The 16,632-nt window shown below is 40.7% G+C and overlaps 1 protein-coding gene across 2 annotated transcripts in view; it reads left to right on the top strand.

Annotated features, from left to right (window-relative positions):
* Nucleotides 1-240: 240 nt before the first annotated feature.
* LOC109893019 (teneurin-2) overlaps nucleotides 241-16,632 on the top strand; it is a 74,196-nt gene continuing 57,804 nt past the window's right edge. Inside the window, exons 1-2 of one of the 2 annotated variants that reach the window (XM_031826987.1) lie at nucleotides 241-632; nucleotides 10,534-10,758. In XM_031826987.1, coding sequence (XP_031682847.1) covers nucleotides 617-632; nucleotides 10,534-10,758 — 241 coding nt within the window. In that variant the 5' untranslated portion in view covers nucleotides 241-616. The remainder of the gene's footprint in view (nucleotides 633-10,533; nucleotides 10,759-16,632) is intronic. The other variant, XM_031826989.1, reaches the window with a different exon arrangement.

Below are 16,632 nucleotides of genomic sequence, written 5' to 3'. Positions count from 1 at the left end.
AGCTGTACAATACCGCACACTGGAGGGTATTCTAAAGGCTCATAATCGTGTGTGTAGACTGTAGGAGTGGAGAGCTGGAGACTGATCCGTAAAATCCCTATGGTGCATGGCATGATGATCTAAACACAATTTGACTGACCCCATAGCGAGAGCATAATGGCACTAAATGTATACCTGAGACACTTGCTGCAAAGGCAGCATAACAAAGAGAGAGATAGGAGTTGGCTAGTTGACCATACAGGAGGTACAGACAAATCCACACCCTATAATGACACCATGAGCTCACCTTTACGCACCAGCCCGCCCCTCTGCAACATTTGTACTGGACACTAACTGCATGGTTCTTTGTCAGTTTGCCTGCGCGTAATGCATGGTAACGTTAGTGCACTGTAGCGCTGAAGGTTTAAGTTGGATGTCTGTCTGTTCGTTTCGATGCAAACACATCAGCAACCAGACAAAGCTACTGCCGCGGATGCTAACAACCTCAGTTTCGCGCCTTTCGCTGTCTTCTCTTGGTGCACGTCTGTGTAGCAGACACGGAACACGGCGCTCTTTGCTGATGTTGGAAAAATGTATACCTCCCTTGCATGAGTAGAGAAGAAACCGAGTTCGCAGCATGGTGAAAAGCAAAGGTAAGCCGAATAAATCGACCTATCTTTCTTGCTGTGTGTGGCTCATTCAACTATGCCTGGATGCTGTTAAAATAATATTAGGCGGTTTGTGTGTTCCCTCTGAATGTGGTTTTAAAGTTGGTTGACATATGGGGGTGCATCTGTCGTGAGATCTCCTATTTCAGCCCGTTGAGTCTTTTGGAACGGAATTTTGGTTCTGAATTCTGACTCCCATCCCATGATAATGTCAGCGTCTTTTGGAATAAATCATTCCAACATCTGCTTTTTAGGATGCCGTGTAGGATTCGAGCTGTAGGCAATCTATTCTGTATTAGGGCTTCATCTAGCAACACCTGGTTGCATTTCCTATAATTGTTTTATTTTACATCACATAAACAATGTATCCCCCTTTTATCATAATTGAAGCGTTTTATGTAATCTATATACAATTAATGAACTTCGTTTTGATATGTGTTCGAAATTGTGCATCATCTACACTCTTAAGGGCATTTTAAATGTGTGTGTGCATTTAATCAGGTTGATGAACGTTGTTTGATTTTGTTGTTAGAATAATCGTGACGTTTTAATGGAGTCTAGGGACACTCCCAGAACAACTGATTGCAATCAAAGTAAGGGGGAGTGGTTGGCAGCTTAAAATGCTAAGTTATTCTACATTCTTCCTCAAATAATCAGCATTTTTCTGATGTAGTCCACCTGTTATTAAATATTTGTGTTTTAGCATTCTTCGGGTAATTGTCAGTCTCAGGAAAATGTATATGTAACCATATATTCATCTCCCACTGAGAATCTGATTTACTAATCATCAACATGTATTGCACCATCTTCTATATCTATTTTAGGACATGCCATGTGATGGGTTTTGAATTTGAAGATTATATATATATATACTTTTTATATGTTCTGGATTTTGGCTGATAATGTTTTTTTTACAGTGGATTTCCACAGCTCTTGTTTGGCCTACATAAAGTGTTTACATAAATGCTTTCAGGGAGCTTGATATATATGAAAAAAGACTTTAGACACATACTCATTAGCATGTTCCATCTTTACAGGGCTGCAACAGTCATGCCTCTTTTTTCTCATAACTACTAACTACGTAGTAGTGTATTCATCACTGTCTGTGTTTCGTGTCACTAGGCAATATTCTTATTTAGCAGAGCTGCTTTTTTCCTTCTCTGCGTCTTTTCAGGTCAACTCAGTGCCCATGTCTCAAAGGCTGATAATGCTATTACTAATTGACATGTTGGACGGTCCAATTCATAATGCATTACTCTAATATATTTTAGTTATTGGGGGGGATTGATAGAGTTACATATCACAATATTTGTTTTGGATGATATTATATCAATATTTGACTCCAAGTATCAATTTGTACAAATTGATACACCAAAAAACTTGATTTGTCATCCTATAGCTTGTTCTCCATCTTCTTTTTAAATAGTGAACCAACATGTTTTCATCACTTTTATTTTCATGGCCGATCAAAATCAACATCTCAATATCGAATCACAATACATATAGAATTGTGAGAATTGCAATACATATTGTAAGTATCATGATAATATCATATCGTGAGGTCCCTGGCAATTCCCAGCCCTGATGTATTCTGATATGTGCCCTCACCACACGGAGGCATCCCTTCTCAAAGCATCTGCCAAGTTCTAGCTGGAGAGAGAGGTAGCGAGAGAGAGCTGCTTGGAGAGTTAAGGTTATACATAAGGCTAGCTTATTGTTGGAAATGTAGGGTACTATGTGGGCGCCAAACTATAAATCTCTCAGAGGTGTAAATATGGTTAACTTGGTGATTATAATACTCTAAAGCTATATTCTTAGACAGCCTATATGTGGGGCATAGGCGTTTGAACCATTTCTCACTTAATAAGTCAAAATGAGCAATACCCTACCAAGACATTCACTGTTATCAGTGTATGGATTAGCCGAAAGGGGAATAGTTAGTGCTGGGTTGATGACACTTGTAATAAATGTATTAGCAATGTAGGAGAAACACGAATGATTTAAACACTAAGGATCTCATTTACAACTAGAAAAGAAAACAGTTCATAAGTGAAGAAAAATTAATGACTTCCTTTGGTTGGAGAGGCTCGATTATACCTGCTCTTCATGAATACTGGAGTGTGTGTATCACTGACTATCCTTGAACTGTCCAAGGAAGGAGCACACTTCGGTTTTTCAAGGCAGTGTTTTTTTCTGTGTTAAGTGAAGTGAGTACATGCTCATGTCTGATTTGGGCATTACGTACAGTACAGCCAAGTAAATGTGCATCATACGTATGTGCGTGGGGGGTGTATGAGAGGGAAAGACCGACAATGCCTAGCACATGTATGTTTGTTTGTGGTGTGCGTCAGTGCTGCAGGGTATTGCCGCATCCACTGTGGGGCTCTGTAGGGGGAGCTGTGCAGAACAACATCAGCCAACCTGCTCCTCGGGGTCAGATGATGCAAAGAGGAGCAGCGTTTGCCTCAGTGTGCTGTGTGTGCTGATCCCAGAGCCTGGAGTAGTGGGGCTGGTCCTACTACTGGCTGGCCTAGCGCTGTATGTCTCAGCGATGGCCCTGTCACCTTGCAGCCTGGTGCAGTCACAGTGCCCAGTGGGCTGCTGGTCACTAATGACCTGTGTCCTGCTGCTGTCCCCAGGACCAGACTTCGGGTCCCCTGGACACTTATGTTACCAGTTGTCAGATGGCTAATATGTGACTGGCATTTGCCTCTGGGATTCAGCTAAAACATTCTGACATTTATTTTATAAGGCACTATAAAGGTTTAGGAGGGGTGTGTGTGTGTGTGTGTGTGTGTGTGTGTGTGTGTGTGTGTGTGTGTGTGTGTGTGTGTGTGTGTGTGTGTCTGCATGCGTGAGTAATTTGTGCGACCTCTAGGCTTGGGCAATATACTGTTTTATACCGAATACTGGGGTATTCTGAAATACCTACAGTGTGATTTTTCAATACCGACCACTGTTTATAAATATATGTATAACTATAAGAAATCTAAGATGTGTCAAATAAATGATGATGTTTGCTGTCTTGCTAGCTAGCTAAGTGGCTAGATGTCAAGACTAAACTTCTTGGTTACAGCAGAGACATTCCAGCCTGAGTACCAGTTGCTTTAGCTAACAACTCCTTGCCACTCCTTGTCATTGCCAAAGAGCCTGACCTTTCTGCCATATTCAAACATGAACATTCTATCATTAATGAACTCAAGGAGAACAGAGGAGTTGATCCTGATTCGATAACCCTCACAGCGATCATCCAATAACAACAATTACCCAAATATTGGCATTCAATCACTTTTTTTTCTCTCCACAGAACACGTTGGTATCCATATTTTTTGTTTATCCAGACTAAACCAGTCTTTCAAAAGATTCTAGCTCTAAATTCTCTGAATACATACTGCAAACCACATAACCTATTTGCTTTGATTTTAAGCCTCAAAATACAACAACTTGTTTATATAATTATATTTTCGAGGCTCAACATGTTGTCATGGAAAATATTAATGTTATTTTCAACAACCAACTCTGCCTTAAATCCAACTGCATTTTGAACGTTGAGATTGCCGAAAGGCCAGTCTCTTGCTATGACATGGTGTGGCAAGGAATGGAATGTTAGCTAAAAGACTGGTACCCAGACTAGAGACATTCAGTTTCCTCCTGGATGAAGATCCCCATTGCCTAAATATTTTTGTGCGTAAAAATAATAAATATAAATTTTCCCCCTTAATAATAATACCGTATACCCTGGGATGGAACAGAAACTTTGATGGTAGGAAAATGTGGATTACCGCCCAACCCAAGCATGCATGCCTACATACCTGGCCTCAGAGCATTTTGTATTATTCTGTACGTAAATCCATGACACTCAATTTAGTATGATATGTTATGTTTGGTATAGTTACATAAGACGGATAGTCACTTAAGGAAAAAACGAAATGAGGGTGGTTGGATCGGGGTGGTTTGTCACGGCTGATGGAAGGAGCGGACCAAGGTGCAGCGTGGCGAGCGTACATTTCCTTTATTAATCCAAATGACGCCAAACAAAACAATAAGCACTACAAAAACAAACCGTGAAGCTCACCATCAAAGTGCTCTAAACAAAGCCAGCCTCTCACAAACACAGGTGGGAAAAAGGGTACCTAAGTATGGTTCCCAATCAGAGACAACGATAGACAGCTGTCCCTGATTGAGAACCATACCCGGCCAACCACAAAGAAATAGAAAACATAGAAACCAAAATAGAGACATAAAAAGGATCTCTAAGGTCAGGGCGTGACATGGTTGCCAAAGATTGCGAGTTTGAATCATCACGCACAATTTTAGCATTTTAGCTAATTAGCAACTTTTGAACTACTTGCTACTTAGCAAGTTAGCTAACCCGCCCCCTAACCTTAACCCTTTAACCTAACTCTGAAACTTAACCATAACCCCGAACCCCTAGCCTAGCTAACGTTAGCCACCTAGCTAGAATTTTTAACATATCATATGCTTTGTATATTGGTAACATATTGTACGTTTTGCTATTTTGTAAATTGAATTGAAATTCGTAACGTATACAAAATGGGTGATGGACATCCACAAATGAATACATACCATAAGAAATGTAACATCATACTAAATGGAGTGTCTAGGATTTCCGTTCAGAATAATACGAAATGCACTGAGACTAGGTTGGTCTGTTAACAAGCCTTTTAGTTGTCTTTCATTTGGTTCAAATTACATGTTTACAGTGCAATATGTTGATTTGAGTAAATTAATGAAGATGGTGGCGTCTTTGTGATAAAAGTGCATCCTCTGAGGCCAGTGACTCAAACTCATTACCGTTGAGACCTACTTCAAATAAAACTCAAAGCAATATGGTGTGTCTTTGACAAAATCTCTCTCCCCACTTCAAAGGCATCAGTTCATTTGAGTAATTACCTTATTTTGGGATTATGAGTACTTTCGGGTTGGTGGCATAGGAAAAATACTTTCTCCAAGTGAACGATCACAAGACACCTAAAATCAGAGCGAGAGAGTGAGAAAGTGGCAGAGAGAGAAGAATTGAGGCTTGCAGGTTCTAGGAAAACAAACAAACAAAAAAAAGCTGTGATTTTATGCGGAACGTGTTGTTAGGGGGGAGAGGCTGCTCTCATTGGTTTGGAATGGAATCTAATTTCTCACTGCTTTGATCCTGTGTGAGGGCAAAGAGTTCTTAGGACTACAGATTGGGGGGGGGTAACAGTATGGGGGGGGGGGGAGGCTCGAGGATGAGTCGGCGTTATAGAAAAGTAAGTCCTTTTTTTTGTTGTTACTTTTGCGACACCGGATAAAAATAGTGCCAGAATGGAAGCATCCTACTTCAAAGGCAGCGATGTAATAAGTAATTTATACCGTACATATATTAAAAGGCTACAGCTGATGGCAGAAGTGGAGCTTTAAGTGGAGCTTTGTTCTGTGTGATGGAGAGCCGAGTCAGCACATCTTAACCCGTTTCCCAGCTGTCTTTGTAATGAAACATACAAGGATAGAAAGGGAGATGATAGTGATATTATTGCTCAAGTCTGGTTTTCCGATGTGCTTTGCAGCTGAGCCTAAGTCTTGGTTCTTGCCTCCCTCCTGCTGTTCCACATTGCCGTGTTCTGGGCTAATCTGTACATCAGCAGCGAGACACACACAGGACAGTAGGAGGGATGTGGGTTTGCTGCTGTGTTGTTTGTGCTGCAGGATTTAGCAAACACTCCAAAACCATCTGTGTTTCTGTTGGGTTGAGGAGGGGTAGCTAGGTTAATGAGGGAGGGAGGGGGTTGACGGGTGAGGTTAACTTGTTGTGACGCCGGTGTCATGTCATCTCGTATATCGTAGCACACATATATCACCATATCACATTGTGGTGGATCATTTCACCCATTTGCTCGAATGAAATTGAACAACTGAGCCGACATTGAAATCACACAATAGAGTTGTCTCCATGGCTGATGAGAACAAAGTTGGATTTCCATTTCAATTTGGACATGGAGATGCCACTACTGCCTGTTGTTAAAGGACCACATGCTCCTGAGTGTTTGTGAAACTGTTTGTGGTTGTGAGATCACTGGGACAGGCAGTCTGAAGAGATGACTGGCCGGTGCTGTGTGTATAATAGTGGCCTGTTGGTGCCTGTGGTGATGACTGACCGGTGCAGTGTGTATAATAGTGGCCTGGTGGTGCCTGTGGTGATGACTGGCCGGTGCAGTGTGTATAATAGTGGCCTGGTGGTGCCTGTGGTGATGACTGGCCGGTGCAGTGTGTATAATAGTGGCCTGTTGGTGCCTGTGGTGATGACTGGCCGGTGCAGTGTGTATAATAGTGGCCTGTTGGTGCCTGTGGTGATGACTGGCCGGTGCAGTGTGTATAATAGTGGCCTGGTGGTGCCTGGTGATGACTGGCCGGTGCAGTGTGTATAATAGTGGCCTGTTGGTGCCTGTGGTGATGACTGGCCGGTGCAGTGTGTATAATAGTGGCCTGTTGGTGCCTGTGGTGATGACTGGCCGGTGCAGTGTGTATAATAGTGGCCTGGTGGTGCCTGTGGAGGAAACAATAGGATCAAATCAACAGCAATCCGAGGCCATGTTGGTTTAGACAGTTATAGAGAAGAGCCACACAGAGATTAATAAGTGCATGAGATGGAGACAATGGGAAGTTGTGGGACAAAAATAATTTGGTGGTTTATCTTCCACCATTTTACTTTGTAAATGGTGCAGAATCCCACCTTGAGTGTGTTGAAAATAATTAGAGAAATAAAGTGTGGTTTCATGTGAACAATGGTGCCTGGGCATGGGGCTACTGGGGCCGTGAATGTGCTGAGGATGCAGCACGGAGCCATCCCAGTCACGGGGAGGGATGACACAAAGAGGTCCGTGACAAAATGGAGTCAGGCTGATTGGAGACAGTTATTTTCAGACCACGCTGAATGTTGTTGCTTGAAAAGGCCTTGGCCCAGGAGAGAGGGGGGGGCAGTGAGGGATAGAAAGGAGCTTTTATGGAGCCCCCACATCTGGATGCTATACCTAACAGGGGCTTCGAGTGGCACATAGGTCTAAGATACTGCATGTCAGTGCAAGAGGCGTCACTACAGTCCCTGGTTCGATTCCAGGCTGTATCACATCGAGCCATGATTGGAGTCCCATAGTGCGGCGTACAATTGGCCCAGCGTCGTCCGAGTTTGGCCGGGGTAAGCTGTCATTGTAAATAAGAAATTGTTCTTAACTGACTTGCCTAGTTAAATAAAGGTTAAATTTTTTTTTTTACATATCAGGCAATAGAAAGAAAAAGTACTGTACTACTTGGTACAAAAATACTTTATAAAAAGCTTAGCATTAATTTACATTTGAGGTGCATATTAAACTATTTATGGTGCACATCAAAGCCCTCAGCAATCAAAATAGCAACATAATCAGATGCTCATAATGTAATGCCAGGCGCGTTAGATAGTGTGATGTCTCTTCAAGTGACATTTTGTGAAGTAATCTTTGTCGACTTGTCACATTAGAGCTGGCTTGTGCTCACTTTCTCTCTCTCTCTCTTTCTTGCCCCTTGATGTCAGCGTTTGGAGCCGTGTTAAACGTGACAAAGAGGACAGAGGGGCGAGGAGCTCTGGTTTCTTTTGGTCCTCTAGTTTTGTTTTGCTGTGTGATGTAGGAGGACACTGATATGATACATCTCTGCAAATGGCACAGCTAGACCTGCTGTGTGTAGACAGCCTCAGCAGGAGTCAGCGAGGAGGAGAGTGAGTGGGGGGGGGGGGGGCCGGTGTGTTTGCTTCCCAACACATTATGTGACTCAGAGGACAGGGACGCTAACAGCAGAGGATAAGGCTTGAAACAGCGATAACGGCTCCAAATGAGCCACAATGGAGGCCTGTGCCAAACATCCACACTGGAATAGGAAATGAGGGCTGTTCTGATACTCTGTGGCAGGAGCCGATGTCATCTTCCATTCAGAAAACCTTCCTATTTTATGTTGATGTTCTGAATGCCTGTTGTCGACAGGAGAGGAGGATGAATCCTCATCATTAGAGAGAGATTTGCCCTCTATCGCCGTCCAGCCACTCTACTCTCTGGCTTCTCAGTACTGTACTATATGTGCTCGTCCTCTCCACTGCCCATTCCAATGTTCTGCTAGCCTATTTGCTTTGAAGAGTGCTGTGTGGCAGCAAGCTAGTGATGCAATGGTTATCTTCCACTCTGGGACTTTGAAGCAGGCATATATTATTCAGCAAAAGCAGGCCACTTTTTTTATTTTTTATTTTATTTTTTAACTACGCATGACAAGAACTGACATGAAGTCAAAATCACCCTGCCTCTATACAAGGACACGTTTGCCAAAACAGCCGTGGATGTTGGATCTGCCGACTTGCTCAGAGGCAAAGTGGGTGGTGGTGCTCATGTTATTAGTGAGAGTATTCACACGAGCTGGGAGTGCTTTGCCTTGTACTGACAGTTGCAGGGCCTTGGTGACACCATTCCATCACACCACAACAAGGTGTAGGGTTGATATATGTGTCTGTGATCTTGATGAGCTGCATCAAAACATACTAATCTAAAAGGACACCATGGATCTGTGGGAGGGAATCAGCCTTAATTTCTCCATTGCTTTGTTGGACATAAGTAGGAAAACAGAATATATTAAATATGTTAAATAAAATGCTGTAATTGACTGAAATCAGAAAATGGAGCAATAATTATTTTGAGAAATGGTAGCCATAAATGTACTTTGCTTACTTGTCTTGAAGAATGAGTATTTTCTGGAATTTCTAGGCCACAATTGATCATATATTTTTGATCATTCTCAAAACACATTTATTAATATAATCTCCTTTTGTTATCTCCTTGAAATGTCCTAATAAGCACGTTTATGTCCCATTTCACAAGTTAAATACTTGTGGTTCGTGGACATAGTTCCTTTTACAAACCAAATATTTGATGGCCTAATATTTTATTTATTTTATATTTTCATATTGAATGTGAGAAAAAAAGAAAAAAAAAACATAAGGCTACCCCTTGGATTTTCTGTTGGGGTCAACCATTCTGCTTTAACCAAATGTTGAACTCTAGTGTTACTGCAGGCTTAATCGTGCAAATCAATGTTATTTTCTCAGTGCCATCTGGTTTGGTTGCAAAATAGATAAAAAGGAGGTAGATCCCCCATGACTATGGCAAAATAAAGACAATTCTGCACCATCGATGGCACAAAGAATCCTAATGAAAACTCATAGGCTTTCACTATTTATTTCTCAAGGTCAGAGTCAAACGCAGGAGTTCTTATTTCAAGGCAAATAAAATACCGTACATGATGGTTCATTTAAAAGCCTGTATAGGACATCAAAGTTGACCTCCTTTCAGTGTGCTGCTATTAAAGAGCAAGGTTATCAGAGCGATTGAAGGAATTGAAAGCCCTGCAATACTTCTCCATTTTCTATATCTCTTTCTTTCTCCATTGTTTCTCTCGTCTTTCATTATCGTTATTTTATCGCTCAGCTGTCAATGGAATTGACAGTCTCCTCTTGAACACATGAATACGGGTAGCGATTGACAATGCTGGTAGAGATTGACAATGCTGGTAGAGATTGACAATGCTGGTAGAGATTGACAATGCTGGTAGAGATTGACAATGCTGGTAGAGATTGACAATGCTGGTAGAGATTGACAATGCTGGTAGAGATTGATTGAATTGACAATGCTGGTAGAGATTGACAGTGTGTCTAAAAGAGCATTGTATTGACATGGAGACGAGGTTGTGTAATTTCTAGCACTTCTTCATGTTCAAAGAGGACGCCGCCTATTGTCCTCCTGTAATTTACAATACCAGTGTGCATAGTAACACGTGCCCTCCATCTTCTGTGTGTGTGTGTGTGTGTGTGTGTGCTCCCCAGGTCGTCCCCTACCTCCCACACCTTCGTCCAGCCTGCTACCCCCTGCCCCACCTCCACCCACTGGCCCTCCCCATCCTGCCCCCCCAGCCATCAGGGAGTGCCAAGTGCCCCTGCTGGACAGCGGCTCCCCCCACGTCATGCTGGACCCCCCTCCTGATGATGAATTCTCCCCCAATTCTTACCTACTCCGGGCCTGCGCACCTCCACCCCAGCCCCCCTCTGCGGGTAAGACCATCCCCAGCCAATGTAGAGTATCATTAATATGCCATCTACCATGGCATATCTCTCTGTCTTTATTCACTGTGGTTCAGGGATAGATACAGATCTCTGAATAGTTTAGATTTAGTTTTAAAACCCAAAAGTAAGCGCATAGTAAACGATTATGCCATATCGTTGAAGGTGAAGGACATTCTACAACGATCATTTGTAATGTTAAAATCATAATGAACCTCAGTCCTTTTTTAAGAAATGACTCACTCGCTTCAGGTAGAAAATCAAATGTATATGCTAAGATTGAATTCATTGATATACTGCAATTCCAAATATTTTTCACACAGCAAAGAAAGTAGTCAATATGAATTTACAATTATTTGCTCTTATGCCACCCAAAGTCATAAAAATAGGAAAGAGTTTTGAAAGCAGCTCCTTTGAATCAGAGCATATTATTTCCATATTAATAACTACCATTCCATAGTAAATTATGAATCCCTTATCATTCACTCAGTTTCTACCTGTGCTTGTGAGACTGGTTGCATATTCAATGAGGAACACACTTAGGGTTTATATTTCCACTCTTCTCTGTGGTTTATTGGATACAATTAGGAAAGTTTATTAGTGTACATTAGTATTTAAAGAAAATACATACATTTTAATTGGCTAAGAATATATTTTCTATAAAATGGAAGTTATGTGTTAATTTTTAGTTCAAAAAAAGCAAACCGGTGAATTTATCAATGCTTTGGAAATGGATAAATATCACAATGGATAAATTGTGGTTTAATAAAGTATTATTAAATTGAAGTAGTATTACATAGAATTATTGAATTGAGTCTGAAATGCAAAAATATCCTTGAAAGATGTTGAATTAAGGGAATTTGGAGTTTAAATTCAATCTGTTCAATCTGTGAAACTGCCCCCCCACTGTGAATGTCTATCAAAAAAGAATATTAAAAAGCATTAGTCATTAGGAATGGTGTAGAAATAGGCCCACTTAATTCATTTTTGTATTTTCTGCCTGTAATTGCTTTGCCTTTTTCTGCGCTAGCATGAACAAGCAAGAAAATTGTGCGTCTTTGAGTGTGCTTTTGTTCCAAACACCGTGAATGCAGCTGTTAGTTTCTAATCACGTCAGTATTCAGAATGAGAGTTCCTAGGTGACTGAATTCTCCTCAGTGGGTGAGAATGGTGGAAGGAAAGGATTTGAGACGATTACTGCGATGTCAAACAGAGACCCTGCTTGTAGCCGGAGATACAGAGGAGGCTTTGTCTGGGTTTCCGATGGTTTCTCTCATTCTTTTATGTTTTTTTGACTGTACGTTCGACACTAAAGATATAATACTTGTATATTTATGTCTTCTAAAATGTGGCTAGGAAGCACAGCTTTTGGCTTTTGTGGTTTCATGTTGTATTACATTTTCCCTTGATGAAATTGTGTACTGTAGGCTATGTATTTGTCTTGCCAGTGCACTTGTTTGTAGTTAATGAATGGTCCAAAAATAGCACATTTTTACATGGTATTGTTTATATTTTTAGTGTTGTAAAACTGCTCGTCCTACACGGAAATATGACATTTTTGAAATGCACTCAGTGTGACGTTGTAGCCTACGTTTGAATTTCAGCACAGATCCTAAAAAGAATACACATTGTATAGCTCATTGGTCACGTTGGCTTTACATATATATTTCAAACCCACTGCATCTGTGTACCACAAAGTAATAGTACATTATGGTCTAATACACGTAAGAATATTACATTAACCAAATTATCCTGTTTATGGTGCCGATTAGTAGGTAACAGATCACTTTTGTGTCCAAAGTTCATACTCACTATAGCGACAGACTATATATAGACCTTCTCCTTGAAATGGGTCTGTCCTTTTCCTAAGTTGTCTTCTGATCCACATCATCCCATTGCCTTTGAGTTGAAAGGCCACTGACACCCATTGTTGGGGTCATGTGTTTTCTGCTGTGAATAGACTGAGGTGACACCTCACTAACACAGAGAGAAAAATATATATTCTCTGTGCTTGGTCATTCTGGCTCTTTCTGAACCCCCAATGCTTGATGCTTGACCCCCAATGCATGATGGGGAATAAATCTGTAAAAGAGACCTCCTTCCTCTTCTATGGATCTAAATCAGTAAGTGTTATATCAATATTATAAACGAAAATCGGATTTTGCAAAATCAGTTGGAACGATTTTTTTGCTGGAACAAGGTCTAGTCTTAATTAGATTAGTCTGTCCTTTAATCAGCCATAAATCTTTATGGGGGGGGGGGGGGTGTCAGAATTCGAGAGTAACGTGATTATAGCCAATTTCAATCAACTTTGCATCAGGGCTGAAATTGGTTTACTTTTCAATGGAGCCACATCATGGCGAAGCACCCATATCAAATAGGTTAGTGAAAAGTTTAGTCCTCTTAAGACAGATATGGTTCTTATTGATTGGGGAATCCACAATTGGATTTTCATTATGGTAGCTTATAGGTCTTGTTTTCAACAGATACTACTATGTCTATGATTTTCCTATGAATTATTGTGTTCGATAATGTTTTGCTGCATGGCCTTCTGCTCTTCCAGAGGCTGTGTTTCTGGAGATTTGAGTCTTAGTGTAGCATTTCTCCATGCTGCGTGTGCGTTAGGCCTAAATGTGGAAAATAATCAGCACAGAAAGACAGAGTAGTTTAGTAAACAGTCAAATGCAGCAGCTAGAGGTTGCTAGCAATTTGGTGAAAATACTGTATGTGCCATTTTTCAGTGCTGATGCTGAAAATAAGAATTTGTTCTTAACTGACTTGCCTAGTAAAATAAAGGTAAAATAAAATTAAAATAAATTAAGTGCCGACATGTTGCTCTGGCAGTGTTCTAGTGCAACGTGTGCGTTACTCTTAAAATATGCTGTACTGCATATTACCGAGTATTGCATCTCCTCACTGTTCACCTATCATTTACCACATCAACAGGGAGTAACTAAGAATACTTTGAAAAAGAAAAGTCACCCTATGTACTAGGATTTAAACTTTTAAACTTTTTACACAGTACTTGTTCTGATTCATTTTTCAATTTGATTTTCACCGATTTGAATTCATTTAGAAAAGTGCATCATTATTGTATTTGGTGTACATGCCGTAATCAATATTGTTTGCATTATAAAAACAATGAATAGAAAACTAGACAAGTTATTTCATAGAAGTAGTCACAAATGTTATGTATTATGTTTTAAAGTTCAAATATGTGTTTAGAGATAAAATAATGCAAATGTTTCTGTATTTTATTGATTTGACCATGGCACTTTAAAGGGGCAGTCCGCAGTTACTTCATTCATATTCAGACTTATAAATGAATGATATATATACCCAGTGATTCATCATGAATATAACATGTATAAATGCCTCATGAGCTTAGTTAAACTGTTGTACCCCATCAGATCCCAAAATATAAGCTTGCTTTACTCGATTGTTTATAAACAACAAATGTAAACAAACATTGTAAAACCTCAAAACATGGTTAAAACTATCATTTGGATATCATGGATGGTCAGTCCTTGTATCCATAGGTCTGTTTATGAATTTTAGTGGTTACATTTCTCCAGCCCCGTCCCTCAGCTTTTACCAAAACAGCGGTGGTGTGGATGCCTTTGTTATTGTTTCAGTTGTCGATTGGCCCTTTAACATCCAAAGTGCATATGCAAAAAGATAAACTATCTCCTGTTATTGATTTTATAATACGCAAATCAATATGTTTCTGACCTAAACAAGTGAATAAGCATTATGTATATGTATATGCACATTGTTAAGAAAATATGTCATACCAGCTTTTACTCATCACGTGCATGCAGTTAATGAACCATCTTTGCAAGAAATCAAATCAAATCTATCAACGTCAGTCAGCCGGTTAAAAGACCCATAGAATGATTTTTCCACGGAAGTGTCAATACTTGTAGGTATGACGAAGTGGTATGTCTACGACATGAAATAGCATATCACCAGCATATCATCCTTACGGAAGTTGATGGCCTGGTGCTGCTGTATAAAATGCTTTGCTATGACTCTCTGCTTCTCACCTTGTCCTGTTTGGAGTCAGAACAGAAGTGATATTATTTTTTGGGACTAAACACAATTAACCCAGATTGTTAGACAGGTAGGCACATGTATCAACACTGTCGACATTGTGCCCTCATGTTCTCCATGGAAGGAACGTAGGAGTATTTTTAGCTCTAAGAGGTATCACAGATCTAAAGCGCTTTTTAGATTTCCTTGTCATCTCCTCCTTTGTCAAGTGTGCTTTTCCTTTTTTTCCCCATCCATTGTTTAGGTAGCTGGATAGAATAAGTCATATTTTAATTGCCTGTTGTTTTCCACTCTGGCATCTCTTTCCCTGTTTCTGATAATGAATCCTGATATCGTTTTTGATTGAGGTTCCTGCATGTGGAGCACACACAATTCTGTAATCGGATACCATGGTTCTCTACAAAGCATTCTGATGCGCTGTTTTGTAACGCCTGCACACCTTTGTCGTTTCATGCTCATCTGTACTTTTCTAGTACAATCACCTCTCAAAGGGAAACATTTTCACCAACAACCACCAAGAAGATGAATAATGAAACAGATAATGAACCATTTTTTCCCCCTTCATATTGCAATGCTTTGTATTCTCCAAGGTTACATTTCAGTTGGCTTTCCTGCCCGTGTGCCTTATTCAGTTATCGACTGATTCCCTTATTATTATGACAACTCGGTCATCAGTCCCCTCTACTCCTCTAGATTGGGATAACAAAATATGCAGTTTAAATCAGTGTGTGTTGAAGTTGGCTGACTGTTGATTTTTTGCGTTTCCTGCTCCTAAATTCTACATTATATTATTGTAACGGCTTTTTCATTCCCATGATCATATTTGGATGCATAATATGCCTTCCATATTGTGGCAGTGTTGCATCTCTCCAAACAAATGCTAAACATTGCCTTCAAACGTATAGTCTGCCCCTGAAGCCTCCACTCTCAGCCTTGCTTGTGGCTTATCCCTAGTGCCGGCTGTGCGTAATTGGTATGCATTGTTAGTCTCCTGCTAATTTTTGCGCTAACCCATGCTACAGCATTAGCACCTTGTGTACGCTCCATCTCCCTTCCTGAGGCCGTCACATTCTCAGGTGTCATGGGGGAAAAGTGAGGTGTCGATGGCATCAGCACTGTAAGTGTGCCTGCTGGGGCCTGTCTCTCCACACTCTCTGTGAAGGTTTAGCCAGAACTGGATGTGAGCAGTGGCAGACGCAGTAGCTACTCCTGGAACGACCCAGGCTCTTAGCGCACTAATGCTACCAATGCATTATTCATCTGTTGTTTTTTTCCCCCTCTTGTGGTGTATTTCCGGTGTCTATGCGTTTTGAAAGTAGAAAAACATTCCAGCAGGGAAATCACTAGAGGTTTGTGTGGTGTTTTGAATGTTTGATCACTCCATTCTCTATGCCACTTTGTTACCAAAGTTCATTTGTCTGGTCTTAAATTGTGTTAATTTTGTGTTAATAAATTGTATGCCACAGATCTCTCTGGTGATGAATGTAATTTCATAGCATTGGGGTATTTGATTTGGAGGGGTTTCAAGTTGAATGTGCAGTAGTCTCTTCTCCTTGTCTGTTGCTGCTGGACAGTTATTATTGTCTAATTAGTGGAGATGAGTGACCGAGGCAGAGAAATAGTGTGCTCTGAATATTTCAAAACAACCTCCGTCTCATCTCCCCCCTCTTCTCTCCATCAGTATGTCTCTGTATTTCATTTGCACTAACGTACTGCAATCTTGCTTTTGAAATAAATCCCCAAGAAAGAAAAAGATCAAGGGGACAGGGCTAAGTAGTGCACTCCGAAACTGAGCTGTCCTTCGGCAGTACC

The sequence above is a fragment of the Oncorhynchus kisutch genome, linkage group LG6 (genome assembly GCF_002021735.2).
Source record: "Oncorhynchus kisutch isolate 150728-3 linkage group LG6, Okis_V2, whole genome shotgun sequence".
Classification (NCBI taxonomy): Eukaryota; Metazoa; Chordata; class Actinopteri; order Salmoniformes; family Salmonidae; genus Oncorhynchus; species Oncorhynchus kisutch.
The sequence above is the reverse complement of the archived record's forward strand: the minus strand, read 5'-3'. Positions and strand labels throughout refer to the sequence as shown.